Below are 18,513 nucleotides of genomic sequence, written 5' to 3'. Positions count from 1 at the left end.
TCAACATCGATCTTAGGAGCGGAGGGAACCGACTCCTCAGAAGTGACTCTGAACAACATTTGGAAAGTGTTTCAGAGGCTCGAAGCTGCAGCTACTAAATCAGCAAACGATACTTCTAAAGTTGTGAGTAAACTTGATGACTTATCTAATCTAGTTCAAAATAACCAGCAAGAAACAACGAGGAAATTTGATCAAGTAAATAAAGAAATATCTTCATTACAAGCTATATCTGCTAATATGGTTAAGGACAGAACTGTCATTCAGAACAAAATAGAGCAATTGGAAAACTTCAATAGAAGATTAAATTTAAGGGTATTAAATTTTCCTAAACTTTCTGTTTCTTCACCAATTGAAGTTTTCAAACGATACCTTACAGAAAATCTTAAAATTCCTCAAGAATTGATTCCACCTATAAATAAGATATATTATCTTCCTAGAAGACCAGAAAATAACACTGACAAACAGTCAGATAAACCACAGGAATTGGATTTAAAAGATATCACTGGGATTTTAGAAACTTCACAGGAAGAGATTCAATACCGTGGTACTCTCCTAGTCTCATTGGTCTTTGAACAAGACTTAAAAATGATTATGAAAACTTTTTTTCGTTTCTCCCAAAATCTTTTTTTGAGAGAAAAAATATGGATTTTTCCTGATGTGACAAAATCTACTCAGGAACGCAGGAAGTTATTTTTAAATATGAGAGAAGAAACAATAAAATTGGGAGCTACTTTCTTGTTAAGTTATCCCTGTAAGTGCTTGATTAGATATGCTGGGACTAAATATGTTTACTTTATGCCGGAGCAGCTCCGTAACTTCTTGGACACTACAAAGTTTACCTAAGTGTGATGGCTGTAATTTCATTTTATTAGACTGGTTTGAAACATGTTAAGCCTTTTTCCTTTTAATTAGTTACATTGGTTGAGAACTCCTTTTCTCTGTAAAATCTTGCTTTGTTAGGAGGTCATTGTGGTCTAAGAAAGGATAATTTATTCACAACATTGAATTATTTTTTACTTTTGTTACTTATGTTATTAAGAATTTCTGGATTATGTTGTGTAGCAAATGGATAATTTTCTTGTACGTATTTTTTCTGATTTACTGTAACAAGAGGATTCTTTTGTTAAAAATTTTGAAATTTATAAATAAATAAATTTAAAAAAAAAAATTCTGTATTTTCAGCGGATCCTTTCCTGGCTTGGGTAAAACGATTATGGACGCTTCTGTAAAAGTTCCCCTAATATCACCTGTAGTAGAATAGTAGTTAAACAGTTGACACAACTGAGGTGCTAAAATGTCTTGAAAGGTAGAATAAAATTCAACCGTGTATCCATCTGGATCCGGGGATTTTTTCCTAGCCATTAAAGACAGAGACGCTGTAATGTCATGGTCCGTGATCTCTACTTCTAAAGAAATGTTATCTTCTGAGTTTAATTGTGGTCTTTGAAGTAGGGGCTTCAAAAATTCTTTCGAGTCAGAATGGGACAATTCTGTAGAGCACAGTTCTTCAACCGCCGGTCCGCGGACCGGTGCCGGTCCGCTGAAAATTCCTGCCGGTCCGCGCAGGACCGGCAAGATGAACGCTGTTAAATTTCCTGCCCTGGTGATGTTCGGGGAAATCTTCAGTTCCTCCCAGCCTCGGGCGATCAAGACAGGCTGCTGACGTCAGCCATTCCCTCCGAGTCTCGCCTATGCGGAAACAGGAAGTTGAAACAAAATAGGCGGGACTCAGAGAGGGAAGGTCCCGATGTCGGCAGCCTGTCTTGATCGCTGCCCCGACCGAGTCGCCGAGAGGGCCGCGGGGAAGCTGCAATTAGAAGGGAGATGGTCAGCGTGCGCGGTGGGGGGCAGCGTGTGGATTGGGGCCATCAGCAGTGTCTGTGCTGAGATTCTGCCCACGTGCAGGATGCGGCGGATAGGGGCCTCCGGCTCGTCTTGGGCGGCAGGGCCTGCGGTGCAAAGCTGTTTTTGCCGGGGGGGGTGGGGTCGCGAATGTGCAGGGAGCCTTCAACAGTGGCTGTCTCCTCTCCTAGCAGCTCTGTACTTACCAGGGCAGTGATTCACTTTGGCAACTTCCCCTTCCTCAGAGGCAGCAACGACCCAAGGCTGCCTAAGGAAATCACTGCTGCAGGCAAGTACTGAGAGCTGCTGGAAGGAGAGGAAGCCACTGTTGGAAGCTGGGAAGCTGCTGGATAAAGGGAGAGCTGCTACTGCACCTGGAGGTAGAAAGAGAGATGCTGCTGGGAGGGGAAGAGGGAAAGGGATGGGAAGAGAGCACTGTTGGATAGGGAGGAGGAGGGAAGGGAGAAGGAAAAAAGGAAGGAAACAGCTGGCAGGGAGATTAGAGGAGGGAAAGGGGAGAGACAGGAATGAGAAAGTAGAGAGAGATTGATGCTGGAAAGGGGGTCAGCAGAGAAATGAGAGAGGGATAAATATGCTAGATCTGGTGTAGGAGAGATAAAAATGAAGAAAGCAGTGAAGCTGGAATGAATGATGTAAAAAGGAGAGAGGAGGCATAGGCTGGATGGAAAGGAGAGAGGGGCATAGAAAGAAGTCATATACATATGGAAGGAGGAGAGGCCAGACAGTGGATGGAACGGGCAGACGCTGGAAGGAAGAGTGGAAAGAAGATGAAAGCAGAGACCACAAAAGGTAGAAAAAAATCATTTTATTTCTATTTTGTCATTACAATATATCAGATTTGAAATATATATCCTGCTAGAGACATAACTGGGGACTGCAAAGCCTAACACTATTCCTATCGTGTGACTGCAGTATTCTGTTAGCATGATATTTCTGTGTAGCATTCTGTAATAATTTGGCTTGTTCAGTTTTCTTGATAGTAGAGGGGATATATGTGAAGGGGAGGGGAGACAGGGGTTTTGTTGGTCCTTGCTTTGAATATTTATATTTATAAAATGACAATTGTACAGAATATTGTTTCTTTTTATACTTTAATAAAATACGTTCAATATAAAATCATAACTGAGGCTTGTGCAGATGGGATCAGATGGTTTGTGGGGACCGAGCTTGTGGAGACAGGCGAAAATGTGTTTTTTTATTTCGGTCTTAGTAGTTTGCCGGTCCACAAAATAATTCTTTTATTTCTGCCGGTCCACGGGTGTAAAAAGGTTGAAGAACACTGCTGTAGAGTATAAAGAGTCATAAAATACTTTGAAATGTTGAATAATTTGTTTTGGGTCAGTATATTTATTACCAGCTTCATCTAAGATAGCATAAATATAGGATTTCTCCTCGCGCATCTTCAAATACTGAGCTAATAGGTGTCCGCTTCTATTATTTGAACTATGATAGGATGTGGATTGCATGAATAACGTGTTCCTCGCTTGAGTACTCAATGTTAAGTTATATTTTAATCTGTGTTCCCGAAGTTGTTGTAAAAGCTGCATATTAGTTGGATTCGATTGGTGTAATATCTCCAAATTTTTAATATCTGATGTTTGATCAATAAGGGATTGTTGGGTGTTCTTTTTAATTCTTGCTTGATAGGCAATTATACAGCCTCTGATATATGCTTTGCATGCATCCCATAATGTAACCCTGTCAACCTGGTCAGTAGTGTTTAACTCAAAATAATCAATTAAGGCAGTCCTTATATATGGGGTGAACTGCGGGTCCTCAAGCAATGCATTATTAAATCTCCATGTGCAGGAAGTCTGTCTAGGTAATAGATTATCCAAGTGTAGTTCTCTAGCAGCGTGATCTGAAATCGATATCTCATTAATCAATGCATTTGATAAGCATGAAGCTAAACACTTACTTATGAGGAAATAATCTATTTGAGAGTAGGAGTTAAGGGGGGTGAATAGAAAGAGTACTGCAGCTCCATTTGGTGCAGAAATCTCCAAGAATCTATTAAGTTTAGTTGAGACAACATATTGTGTAAGCTATGCCAAGCCTTTGTAATTCTATAGGGTACAGTAGATTTCCGATCAAGTGAAGGTTCCAAGGCTAAATTGAAATCACCAGCTATAACATATGCTTGTGCATGCTCTGCCAGAGCTAGTGAAGTAAGAGTATCAAAGAATAACGGGTCATCAATGTTAGAGGCATAAATATTGAATATAACAATAGTATAGTTTACCACTTGAATCTTTACCATATTCCATCTACCCTCCAAATCATTTTTATGGGCAAGAATTTTTAGATTTTGACACGACCTAATCATCATTGCGGTACCATTCTTCTTATTTACCGCTGGTGAATAATAAACATCATTTGCCCACGGAACTTTTAATTTTTGACTTTCAATATCTGTTAAATGCGTTTCTTGAAATAGAAGAACATCCAGGGATTTGCGAGAAGCATAGGTGAGAATTTTCTCTCTCTTAATTGGATTATTAAACCCTTTTACATTCAGGGAAAGTAGTTTCAATGACATAGGAATGAAAGTACATGTTTTTTTAGGCCGCTGTAGCCCCCGTGAACCCAACCAAGCCCCGACACTAAGTAATATGTATCACATAAGTAAACCACGTCTGTACCAAGATACCATACTTGCGTCCCCATAACAGAGGAACGGACGAAAATATGGTATGTATATATCTATGGGAAGCGAACAGGTGAGAAGCAGCACAACCTCTCCCAGCTACAAATTATGAAATAAGATCTTATCATTAACCTCTATATTAAAGCATAATAGAAAGAGAGCAGTGTCAATACAATAATTAGTAAGACATATGGTGGTTAACGAACCGCAACATGTACTCTCCAGTCAGCAATATATTATAAAAGTATTCAAATATATATGTATAACGTAGAAATCAAACTCATAAGAATAGTTAGATTAGGACATCGTCAGTCTCCCCTCTTATGCATATTGAGATAAGCTATGAAATTTCAGTACAGTATAGAATGAACATAGAAAACCTATGATATCAGTCTAATGCACGTGTCTGTGAAATCATGTGTATCTATGACATAGACACATTAATAATATGTAATATTGCATGCAGTGACGTGAACTGCCATGTTCCATAACATTATTTCATGAGCAGAATAAACCAATAATGGTTGGTCATTACAACTATCTACGGAAGCGTGTATGCCAATACAACAGATACAGAAGCTGAACTGTACTGTGACAGTCTAGATCTGGGTATCATGATCAAAATAAACCTATAACATCTGATCAATGTAAGTATATGCAATATTATGTTAACCACTGAATGAGTCCATCTAACCAGAATTGATGTAAAGTGTATAAGATGACAATTCACAAATCGGTGGAGCATGAACCAAATAATCTTATAATATCATTCCAAGTCAATTGTTTGTAGTTATAGGTAGTGCAATGATTTAGCCCAGGGAGTGATGTATAATATAGGAAGTGGTGATATTCAAAACAGTGAAGCATGAACCGAATAAACTTATGACATCAATTCAATGCTATTGTGTGTAATTGTATATATATCAATGATTTGACCACAAGAGCAATGTGTAGTATAGCAAATGGCAATTTTTAAGACAGTGAAGTATGAACTAAATAAGCGTATGATATATACAGTGGTGCCTCGCATAAAGAACGCCTCGCACAGCGAACGCTGCACACAACGAACTTCATGTCATGATTCATACAACGAACTTCGTTTCACACAACGAAGTCGCCCGAGCTTCCACGATCGCTGCCGATGTATTGCATCCTTCTGCGCAGGCACTGCAGGCAGTCGTTAGTCACTGCGCTTAACGCGTTTCACATAACGAACTTTTCGCATAACAAACTTGCTCCTGGAACGAATTAAGTTCGTTGTGTGAGGCACCACTGTATATATATATTTTTTTCCCAATATAAGTATATATGGTTGTATGTATAGTGATGTTGTAACCAAGGAAGTGTTGCATAGTATATAAACATACTACAAACTATTGTAGTATGAACCAAGAAATCCTATAGCACCTTCCCAATCTGATCACTTGTGAATGTATGTATAGCAATAATTTAATCAAGGAGGTGATATATAATATAGGGATGACAATGATCAGAACAGTGAGACAGGAACTGAATAAACTTATAACATCAATTCATTGTTCATGGGTGCTATTGTATGTATTGTAGTGATTAACCAAAAGAGTGATATATAATTTAGGAAATGCCAATTTACAAGTCAGTGAATCATGAGCCAAATAACTTATGACATCAGTACAATGCAAGTGTATGTGGTTGTGTAGATAACTATGGTTTAACCAAGGAAGTGATATATATTTTAAAAGATAATAGGTTATAGAACTGTGAAGCATGAGCCGAATAAACTTATAACATCAGTTCAATGCAAGTGTAAATGGTTGTATATACGGCATCAGTTTGATCCATGGATTGATGTATAATACAGATAATGGTAGATTTCCGGATAATGCAACATGAACCATATAGAATTATAACATCAGGTCCCTGTAAGTGTATGTGTGTGAATGCATAGCAGTGATACAACCAAGGGTATGGTGTGCAATATTGGAGATGTCAATTTTCAGGACAGTGGAGCATGAACCGAATAAACTTATAACATCAGTACAACGTAAGAGTATGTGAATGTATGTGTATCAACTATTTATCCAAAAGAGTAATGTACCATTTAAGAAATGTCCATTTATAGAACTGTAGAGCAAGAACCGAAGAAACTTATAACATCAGTTCAATGCAGATGTAAATGGTTGTATGTATGGTAATGATTTAACTAAGGATGTGATATATAATACAAGAAGTAACAATTTTCAGAGCAGTAAATCATGCACCGAATCATCTCATAACATCAGTTCCATGCAGGTGTATGTAATTATATGTATAGCAATGATTCAATCAAGAGAGTATTGTATAATATGATAAATGACAGTTTACAAAACAGTAAAGGATGAATCATATAGTTTTATAATAGTAGTTCTCTGCAAGTGTATGTGATGTTCATATAGTAATAATTTAAACAATGGAGTGATGTATGACATGGGAACTGTCAATTTTTAGAACAATGAAGTATGAACCGAATAAACTTATAACATTGAGTCAATGCTGGTGTGTGTAGTTGAGTGTGTGGCAATGATGAAATCAAAAAAGTGATGTATGATATATGAGATGTCAAAATTTTTTTTTTTTTTTAAATAGTAGAGCATGAACCGAATAAACTTATAACATCAATTCAATGCAAGTGTATGTGAATGTATGTATAACAATGATTTAACCAAGTAAGTGATGTATACTGAAGTAAATGTCAATTTTAGAGTAGTGTAGTATAGCATGAACCGAATAAACTTATTACATCAGTTCAATGCAATTGTATGTAATTGTATATATGGTAATAAGTTAGCCAATAGAGTAACGTATGAAATAAATGGTGAAAAGTGAGCTGTAAAGTAATCCAATAGTATCTGAGCTATGTCATCATTCACAATAATGCATTTGACATTGTGCTAAAAGGGTGAGTGACATGTAATCTTATATACAATGAAATGACCTGTGATAATAATACCCCTAGCGCTGTAGCGTGTGACAAATTCTAACTAATAATAAACTGCAAATAAAACTAGTAAGAAAAAACGAGCTTTAAACCTCGCCGATGTAGCAATAGATAACAGAGATTAAAAAAAAAAATCTCTATTTGTCGCTAATCGACTACACTCATGTTAGCTATCTGCAAATCTTTGTAACAACTAATAAACAGTGGATTAGATCAGTGGTTCCCAACCCTGTCCTGGAGGAACACCAGGCCAATTGGGTTTTCAGGCTAGCCCTAATGAATATGCATGAAGCAAATTTGCATGCTTATCACTTCCATCATATGCAAATCTCTCTCATGCATATTCATAAGGGCTAGCCTGAAAACCCGATTGGCCTGGTGTTCCTCCAGGACAGGGTTGGGAATCACTGGATTAGATGACCCGTAAATAGTAGTGCTGTCCATCCGATTGTTGAAACAGGGGACACAAGTGAATGCAGGCACTGTTAGAAATTAGGAAAACAGTGATCACACTTATGAGTCTGTATCAGGATTCCAAACTTTCATTCAGGGTTTGCTATCGAGGATTAAGCAGCAAAGTATGCGACGCTTTACTGCAGTCTTTCCTGTTGTCATGATGACGCTACCGCTGCAAGGCGCGAAAGTTTCGCGCCACTTGACACATGTATCCACTTCAAGAAGAAGAAGGTAACGCCATATTTGTTGGATTAATTCTTTGAAATAACAGAAAGCAAATCTCCATTAATAGAAAATGAGAAAGTTCTTCTATAATGCATAAGACTTGTCCTCATCACCAGTAGTATATTCTCACAGTCGCTGACACCGAATATAATATTGTAAACTCCACCATTGTCTTAAACAGGACACTCGTTCTGTGAATAACAGTAAACGTATAGGAAGAAAGGAACTTCAGTTATTTCAGTCATACTGCATCTATAGTTGAAGGGCTCATTTCCTCAATGAAATCCGCTAGTGCAGTCGGTTCCGTAAAATCTTTAGTGCTGTTATTAAGTGTTACCCTCATCCTTGCTGGGTACATCATCCCGTATTTTGCATTTAGCTCTTTTAATTTAGGCCGGTAGGCTAACATCTGTTTCCGTAGCTGTGCAGTTTTCTTGCTGAGATCCGGTACAAATAAAATAGAGTACCCATCAAGCTTCAGAGGCGACTTTACTCTTGCTCTTGCCATTATTTCAGGAATTTGACTATATCTTAGCAGACGGAGCACAATCGGGCGCGGGTATCGGGCATTGGTTAGCTTATGTGAAGGGACCCGATGTGCCCTATCAATTTCTAGCAGTTTGTCAAATTTAATATCCAGTATTTTCGGAATAAAAGTTTCCAAATACTTAATCATATCTGTTGACTCTGTCCCTTCCGGTACTCCCAAAATTCTTATGTTATTTCGCCGAGAGCGGAGGTTTGCATCCTCAAGCTCACGCTCCAAATTAGCAATTTTTTTAACTTGTACCTGAAGTTCTTTAATAGTGGTCTGTTGGATTGATTGTTTATCCTCGATAGCCTGGAGTCGCTGCTGAAATTGAGTAACATCTTCTCGCATGTCAGCTAATTCGGATTTGATTTCAGTAACGTCGATTCCCACATCAGCAAGCATGGATCTCAATGCTTTAAGCTCCGCCATGATGTTCTGGGATCCTTGCTCGTCTTTGGCATCTTCAGCTGATTTTTTGGGAGACGGTGGGTCAGGCTTGTGCCTTTTTCCAACTTTGGAAGTTGCCATATCTTTATTAAAGATCCTCGCAAGAAAAATACACCAAAATTTATCGTCAAAAAGAGGGTTAATTAATGATTCTGTAATGGTGTAGCTGGAGCTCAAAAGTTATGCTGCCATCTCTTCACCGGCTCGCTAGCGCCCCAAAGGAAAGAACTTTTAAAGTGTGTTTCAGAATTTAAACTGGATTTTTGTGACTCCTGTTGCTAAAAAGATGTAATAAGTACTGGGAAATAAAAAAAAAATTTTATTCTTCACTGTGTATGACCACTGGTTCAACTCAGAATGCCTAATGTTATTGGTGTTTGAATCAAATGTTTTGTATTTGATTTAGTACTCAGCTGTTTTTCTGCTGCAGTGTTGGAGTAAATCCCTGCAGACTTTTCAGATTTCTGAGACTTTGACCAGTGTATACAGTTGTGTGACGCTTGGAGAATCTGAAACTATTTTTGAAAGCTAAATGTTTTTTTGAGAACTGAAGGTCTAAGCCTTAAGAGTGATCTCTTGTCTCAGAATTCTAAGAAGTTCTATGGTGCAGAGCTGTTTCCAGTCAGTATTCTTGATATATTATTAGGTTCTGTGTGAGGAAGCTGTGAGACTGTGAGGTTTTTACTGAATAGTTTCATTATTTCTGAATCAAAAATATTTGGATATACAGATAAAGCTGAGGTGGCTCAGATATTGTGTGAATAAGTGTGTTGAAACTTTGTAAGCTGATTTTATATCAAGAGCATCTTTTTTTTTGAGATGGTCAACTTAGGGATAAAAGAATTATCTGTTCTTTTGCACATTTAGTTAGAAATACATGGCCTTAGCCTAAGAAGACAATGACTTTAGGCTGCATTCATCCAAGGACGTTAGGGTTTTGCTTCCTTTCATTTGTTTACAGATAGGATAGTAGCAACTATCTGGATCTTCAGAGGAGCTGCTGGCTCCAGACAAGTGGCAGGACAACTCAGCAGTACCCAATACAAGAAAGTGCTTTATTTTTGTGTGTGCACATATATACACTTTTTGTATTTTATTTAACTTTGGGACTAAGAAATACTCTCTGGTTTTATGAGTCAGCTAGTCAAATACTTACCTATGGTTGTAGAAATCCTGGAACAGTTAGTACTAAGTTGAAAGGCATGACATATTTGTTTGAGGTTTGAATATTATCACTAACTAAAATGGTATAAGCAATGTAAATTTCATCACATGTAAATGGTAAATTAGTTTTGCCAGTCATTTATATTTTAATTTACTGTGTTTAAACAACATCTGATAACAATTGTTGGACATACCTATTTAGCTTTTTTCACCCTCATTGTTATTGAAGTTGCAACAAATAAATACAAAAAATGTTTAACCTCTGTGTCGGTGTGAATTGAAGGGGAAACCTATTGAAACATCTGTCTGTAATTATAACATCTAATGCATTTAATTGTAATTATTAAATTGTAATGTAATTGCATCACATCCAGTGTTCCCGCTAAGCTGCGCTGGGGTGCGCTTGCGCACAAAATATTACCTCGCAGCGCACAAGTTTCTCGTCACAGCGCACACAGTGTAGAGCACAATTCTTCAACCGCCGGTCCGCAAACAAAATCTTGCCGGTCCGCGAAGGATTCGGTCCCCGCCGCAACGAAAGGCCGGCGTCAGCTGACTTGCAACTTCCTGTTGCAGTCGCTGTGCCGGGACTCCTGCCTTCGCCGGGACTCCTGCCTTCCACCGCGTTTGCCTCCTGCCTTGTCTCCGCACCTCCAGACCAGCAGCGGCAGCTGTGTATGCTTTTAACTTCGGCACAGAGCTGCCCCTAATCAATAGTTTAGCGCGGTTTCATAAGGCAGCCTCGGGGCCTTTGCTAGGCCGGCCCACATCGCATCATCGAAGCGGGCCGGCTATCAAAGGCCCCGAGGCTGCCTCATGAAACCGCGCTAAACTATTGATTAGGGGCAGCTCTGTGCCGAAGTTAAAAGCATACAGAGCTGCCGCTGCTGGTCTGAACTCTTGGGCCGCTGAAGGAGGGCAAAAAGCAGCTGTCCTGGAGGTTTCCCTTCCTCTCGCCTTTACAGGTTCCTTTTTTCCACCTTTTTTTTTTTTTCCTTCAAACGGCAACGGGCCCCAGCATCGACATCAATCAAGTAAGTTCCACTGTCAATCAAGCGGTTCTGCTCGGCCAAAACTTCCCCTGTGACATGAGCCACCCTCAGGGGAAAGAAAGTGACCCACAAAGGTGAGGGGAAGGGGGGCAGATGATGGAAGTTGGGGGGGGGAGAGAGAGAGAGAAGGGGCAGATGATGGAATGGAGGAGATGAGAGAGAGAGAGAAGGGGACAGATGATGGAAGTGAGAAGAAGGGAGAGAGAGCAGAAGGCAGATGGATGTCAGTTGAGAAGGGAGAGCAGATGCTGAATGGAAGTGGGGAAAGAACACATACTGGATGGAAGGAGGAGATAAATAAAGGGGGAAGAAAATAGTAAGATAATGGAGGGGTGAGGGAAAGGGGTGACAAGCTGTGTGTAGACACAGTGAAAAGAGGGAAACGGGACTAAATAGTAAGAAAGAATTTAATTTAGATGGAGGCAGAAAATAGAGAAGGAAGACCAGAGAAGAAAAGGGAAGAGAGAGCAGAGAATGATCAGATCTGAGTGGAGGAAATGAGAAGAGAGATATGCTAAAAACCACAGGGGGGAGGGAAGGATAGAGATGCCAGACCATGAGGGGAACAGAAGGAAGATGATGGATGCTAGACCAAATTGGGGGGTGGGGGGGGGCAGGAGGAGAGATGGCAGGGAAAGACAGACAGTGAATGGAAGGGGCAGATGCTGGACTGAAGAGACAGAGAAGGTTATCATGCTGCTGTACCGGGCCATGGTACGCCCTCACCTGGAGTACTGCGTCCAGCACTGGTACTTTAAGAAGGACACGGTACTACTCGAAAGGATCCAGAGAAGAGCAACTAAAATGGTTAAGGGGCTGGAGGAGTTGCCGTACAGCGAAAGATTAGAGAAACTGGGCCTCTTCTCCCTTGAGCAGAGGAGATTGAGAGGGGACATGATAGAAACATTCAAGGTACTGAAGGGAATAGACTTAGTAGCTAAGGCAGGGAGAACGAGAGGGCACTCTCTAAAGTTGAAAGGGGATAGATTCCATACAAACGTAAGGAAGTTCTGTGGTAGAAAGCAACATATTTATTTGGCTCATAACTTGCTGGCGCCCGATATTTTTAGCTCACAGTGAAAAAAGTTTGCTCACAACACCCGCCCGCTTAGAGGGAACACTGATCACATCACCACTAGCGAGTTTTACACAAGAAACACTCCAGAAGAAGGAGGTTTTAAGAGCTCCCAAGCACTTCATCAAAGGAGGGTGGAGCTCCAGGGAAGGGAATGTAGGACACAAGGCAAGGGGCAGACAGAGGAAGGGCCAGTAGGTCTAAGTGAGGCCGACCCCACAATGGTCTGGGCTCGGATCCAAGGACAGTGCCCACTTGCTCGGATCCAAGGTCTGTCTGCTGAGGAAGTCTGCTTATACATTGTCGACTCTCACCACATGTGCTGCTGAAAGGGCCTGGAGATACGTGCCGCCTACAGAAAGAGCAGGCGGAAGCATTCTTGGTTCCTCCCTGGTAATTAACGCTGTCAAATTGTTGGAGAAGACTTGGACCACTTGGCCCTTCAGAGTCATCTACAATATCACCAGAGCCAAGTGAATTGCCCACAGTTCCAATCAGTTGATTGACCATGTCCTTTGACCCTGAATGGGAAAATGTTTGCAATGGGCTCCCCAGCCATGGAGAGTGGCATCTGTCATCACAACCACCCAAAACACAAACCGCAGCAGCATACCCCTGGAGAGGGACTGCGGCAGGAGCTACCAAATTCATGCTGGTCCGGGTCTCCAGAGTCCAAGGAAGAGCTGTGTACAACACTTCCATTTGTGGAGCCCAGTGAGAGAGCAATGTGTGTTGTAGAGGATGTATATGCAATCTTACTCAAAGGATCACATCTATGGAGTCAGCCGTGGACCCCAGGACTTGGAGATAATCCCACAAAGATGGAGCTGCTTTGTCCAGAAAACAAGAAATCTGAGAGCATAGCTTTTGAATGCATGCCTCTGAAAGATAAACTCAGCTAGCTGCCATGTCAAACAAGATCCCTAGATATTCCATGTACTATGTCGGGGTCAAATTGTTTTTCCTTTAATTCACAAGCCAAACCAGGTCTTCTAGGACATGGACCACCTGATTCACTGTGCACCAACCTTTAGCCAATGAGGGGGCTCTGATCAGCCAAGTACGGGTATACCTGCAGCCCCATCTTCCTCAAGTGAGCTGCCACAACCACCATCATCTTGGTGAAGGTATAAGGCACCGTTGCCAAGTCAAAAGGCAGAGCTGAGAACTGGTAAGGATTTTCCAGAACAGGAAACCGGAGGAATTTCCAGTGTGCCTGATAAATTGGAATATGTAAATAAGCCTCTGCAAGATCCAGAGAAGCAAGGAACTCTCCCAGGACCACTGCTACTATGACAGACCACACTGTCTCCATGCGAAAGCACAGGATCTTGAGCGCTGCATTCTCATGCATAAGATCCAGGATTGGTCTCTAATCGTCTGAGCCTTTTTTTGGCACAATAAAGTATATAGAGTATCTGCCCAAGCCTGAGTTTTCAGGCGGCACCTATTCTATGGCCTGAATATCCAACAATCTTTGTACAGTGGCTTGCACTTCAACCGCCTTATCTGGGCACCCCATGGGAGAGACCATAAACCAATATGTCAGAGGCTAGGCAAATTCCAGCTTGCAGCTGGACCGAATAATATCCAGAACTCACTGATCAGATGAACGCCTGTATGAACGCTGAGAGTCTGCTACTAATATGTATACAGACTTCCCTCAGCCTGGCATCATTGCTCCTTTTTGTCAGAGGGAGCTGAACGGAAGGCTGGCTATACCTGGAGCCTGAGACCCTCTGTCTGTAGCACTGGGAAAATCTCTGAGATGTGGAGTAGAATGTGGGTGAAAATGCCTGGAAACATGAAAATTAGAGCTCCCCGAACCTCTAGAGCTTCTGAGTCTGCTGTCAGGCAGAAACTTAGGGTGACAGACCACTACAGAAAACATGAGCCCTTGCCAAATAATAATAGCCCTTTAAAGGGAAGCCTAGCAAGAGTAGCCTTAGAGATGGAATCACCAGCCCACTGTCTAAACCAGAGCATTCTGTGAGCAGAAATCAAATATGCTGAAACCTTACCCAGGACCCACATAAGGTCATGCAGGGTGTCAGCAACATAATCTACTCTGGTCAAAACAAGCTGAGGAGGGGGGGGGGGGGTCGTCTACAACCTCACTCTCCAGAGTGCACAGACTGAACAAGCAAGAGTGCCTGACAAAGGACGATGCAAAGGCAGCTTTGACTCCCAAAACTGCTGCTTCAGAGAGTCTCTTGAGAACCACATCCACATGGCGGTCCTGCATGTCTTTGAGCACCATGCCACCCTCACTGGAAAGGGAGGTGCACTAGTCACCTGCACAACCAAAGAGTCCACTTCAGGCTTACCAAGAAGCAGCTGGCACTGAGCTGCATAGGGTACAAACAGGACATAGCCCTCGCCATCTGTAGAGTGCCTTCCTCAGAATCCCATTGCTCTGAGATAAGAATGCTCATCTGGTAGCCAGGGAAAAGCGGAAGATTGAGCTCGTACTACACAAAGGAGAGAGGAGGAGGTAGAAGAAGCCAGCTGAGAGACTAAATTCAACTCCTGCAGAGTCTCTGATATGAGATTAGGTAAAGTAGCAGACTTAAATAAATGCAGAACTGTGGGATCATCCTCAGGTTCTAAAGCCAGAGAAGGATCTAAAGATCTGGTATACTGTACTGTTCCGAGTCCCCCGCCAAGGGAAGAGCGTTCCTGGAAATCAAGGGGTCTGCAAGCTGATCATCAGCATCAGCATCACCCAAATCAGGTTCAGTTAACTCAGGAACAGTAGCTGACTGAGAAGAGGATGTGCCTAAAGAGGGAAGACCTTTGAAAGACAAGTCCAAGGTGGAGCAGGATTGTGTAGGAGAAGCACGGCTATCCTGAAAGGAATTCCACAAGAATTTCATAAATTCTAAGAAGGCCTCTGGAGCCTGGTGGTAGAGTTACCCTTAGATGACTTGACCTTGTATTTCTTGGGCTATAGGGCATCCGCATCCATTCGTGTGGAACTTTCAGCCTTGCCAAGCCCTGAAAAAAGAAATGGCCACCCCAATGGGTTAGCCGCCTGCTTAGACAGAGGAGAGGTTAAGCATAGTGCTGCCGCCTCTCCCGGGCGCAACACAAGGCATATGGTGCAAGGTCGCTCTACAGGTGCTAAATTTGCAGAATCCTGGCAAGGATTTGAAGCAGAAGATTCCAATGACTCCATTCCAACAAGATTTGAAGCAACAAATGCAGTTTTGGAAGTGCAGGGAGCTTTTGAAAAAGATAATTAAAAATCCAAGATGGCTGCCATTAAGAAATTCATGCCAAAATCGCGATATTTTTCCACTTTAAGCAAAGTATAAAAATGGCAATTTTAGTATTTTTCAGGTAGGCGAACACAGGGTACATACACAATCCTCTAAACAGTGAAATTCAGACCCCCCCCCTCCCGATCCACCTCACAGGCTGTGACAACCTTACTCACTGTGACCTGTGTTGGAAATGTGCTGCAGCATGCCTCAGCTCTCTTACAGTAGCTGGAATCAGAAAATCACTGCCTCATGCTGGGAATACTTCTTTGATGCTGATATTTGGGTAGCCAGTCAGACACAGTGCCTGACCATACCTCCACCCCCGAGGACTGACAGACGCGCTAAGGGAAAGAGTGGAAACGATAACAAAGCTGGCAACCTGCAAAACACCACTGAGCCTCCAAAGGATGCCTAGCCTAGAAAAAAGTGGGGATGGCCCTGAGCTCTAAAGAAACAAATGCAGGCTGACTAACAGGTACCACCAGGGATCGGTTGTAGACCAGAGTCTTCTACTTCTCTACATAGGCAGAGCAGAAGAAAACACTCCTTGCACAAAGAAAACCCTGAAAAGGGTAGAAAAACACAGAAGAAAATAAGAAAAAGGGGAGAGCAGAACAGAAACACTCCTTCAGGCTCACATGCAGAAGAGAAAAACTACAGGTGGCAGTAGAACTCTAGTGAAGTAGAGGAGAGTCAGAGAAAAAATCCAGAGTGGATTCCTTCTGCAGATGGCTCATAGCCATTGTGACTTTGTGAGATAATCCATTTGTCTCGAATTCTCACCTTTTGCACTGGAATTTGTGTTTATAAATCAAGCAATAAATGCAGCTGTCTTTAGAAAGACTGCAGTTATTATATATGAAAAAGAAAAAAATATACTTCTTTGTGAAGATTTAGGATTACAGTTACTCTGAGGCAAGTAGTCTGTGTCAAAACATTTGTGTTGGCTTGGTTCACCATTCGATGGTATCTTAAAAGTATAAATAACAAATCTGTGGATTGTTCTTAGGTATAGAATTATAACATATTGAAAACCAATAATGTGGTTGCACAAATTTTATATGGTAGCATGTCCAGACAGGATATCTGAAAGATAATGAGACTCACCCTTTTACTGAGAACACAGAGCTGCTCCATTGGCAGGTAGTCAAAGCTAAAGACAAACCTCCAATTGAAATTTCCTTCTCCTCCCAGGGACTGATAGTGTATATCTGTCTGCTGCTTATCCTCCTCCATACCTTCTATCCACCTGCATCAGGACATAGAATAAAAGGCTATTCCAATCTAACATATCTGTCATTCCAGTGCTGCCTGTGCTATCTTATTCTAGAATTCCAAGTTTTCCAAGTTTATTTAACACTTGATATACCATTTATCATCTAGTATAATAAGAGGAGGGATTAGTACAGCTCTGAGATGCTTTGGAAGAAAGCTTGTGGCTTACCAGAATATCAGGATCAAAGTACATTGGCAAAGCTGTGCGTGAGTCTCTGTACTAGAATAGAAAAGAGTGCTACAGGTAGACTGACATGTGTGACAGAACTGTTTCTATAACTCAGTGCTGGAATAGCATGACATGCTGCAAGTCAGGAATTAAGTGCTTTGGCCGATTTGTGCATAGGAGGGCAATCCTATAACTGGAGCCTATTCTAGAAAGAAATCTAGACACTTTGTTCCATTACAGAATACTACAGTAGCATAGAATACTAATATGCAGGCATTCAGGGTTACGCCAGCCACAGAGCTGGTGTACGTGCAAACACATAAGTGTGACAGGGCCATGCATGACTTACAGTATTCTATGAGCTATGCATGTGAGTGGGAACCCCACCTATGTCCATCCTATCCTCTGCCCCCGTGTAAATTCCCTTGCAAATACTCACTATTTAAAATAAGTAGATATTAAAAGAATAGTGCTTAGGTGGTATGCTAACATAAATGCACATAAGTGCTTACATATATGCATATATGTTAGTATTCTAAACATTTACACTTGTGGCCACACGTGGCCTACACTTAGGAGTCATATATGAGTGCATAAATTATAACATACCAATGGTTTCCTGTAAATGTATGTGCATACGTGCAAAAATGACAAATAAGCAGCTTAGGCAATATACGATAATTACGCATGTACTTTAGAGTGCTTAAGTGGAAGATAGGCATTTACACAAGTGGAGTCTGAATGGAGCACATGTTTATGTGTGTAATAAAATAAGTTATGCACCTACCTTCTATATTTAGATGTGATAATTTACCCAGTTCTATGGCCAGGGCACATCTCTGACCTGTTATGTTAATATTCTATAAATCAGTCACTATTTGATAGAGTTGTGTCTGTGTGTATGTATAGAGCTAGTGTTTATGTTAGGGTAGGTCTGAGTTGTACTGGTAGAATTGCGTGTGTGTATCAGTACTAGATCAGCTTCAAGTTAGGGTCATGGTACCAGGAGCGGCTCAAGGCAATCTGCTGCCTGAGGTGAGGGATAAGCCGCCGCACCCCCCCCTCCCGAGCATCCATAATGGGGGTGGGACAAGGGCTGCCCCAATTATTAGGTTTTCCGTTGTCACCCTTCTCCCCCTCAATTGGCATTTTTCTCATTCCATTGGGGGGGATGGAATGAGAAAAATGCCAATTGAGGGGGAGAAGGGTGACAATGGAAAGCAGGGGGGGGGCCCTGCATCTACCTTCAATTTGTTGTAAAAGTTGCTGGGTGGTGGTAGCGATTCACAGAGCTACCCTACTGCTGATCCCGGTGTCTTCTCTCCACTGCAGCCCTCCCTCTCTGATGACTTCCTATTTCTGCTGGGGCAGGCCGCAGCGGAGAGA

The 18,513-nt window shown here is 41.5% G+C and overlaps 1 protein-coding gene across 10 annotated transcripts in view; it reads right to left on the bottom strand.

Moving 5' to 3' along the window:
• FER1L5 (fer-1 like family member 5) overlaps positions 1–18,513 on the bottom strand; it is a 363,329-nt gene that overhangs the window by 35,093 nt on the left and 309,723 nt on the right. For all 10 annotated transcript variants that reach the window (XR_004539782.1, XM_033947691.1, XM_033947688.1 and 7 more), the window contains one exon: positions 16,791–16,932. Coding sequence is in view for 9 of the 10 variants with exons in the window: in XM_033947691.1 (XP_033803582.1) it covers positions 16,791–16,932 (142 nt within the window). In the remaining variant the exon portion in view is untranslated. The remainder of the gene's footprint in view (positions 1–16,790; positions 16,933–18,513) is intronic.

The sequence above is a fragment of the Geotrypetes seraphini genome, chromosome 6, assembly GCF_902459505.1.
Source record: "Geotrypetes seraphini chromosome 6, aGeoSer1.1, whole genome shotgun sequence".
Classification (NCBI taxonomy): Eukaryota; Metazoa; Chordata; class Amphibia; order Gymnophiona; family Dermophiidae; genus Geotrypetes; species Geotrypetes seraphini.
The sequence above is the reverse complement of the archived record's forward strand: the minus strand, read 5'-3'. Positions and strand labels throughout refer to the sequence as shown.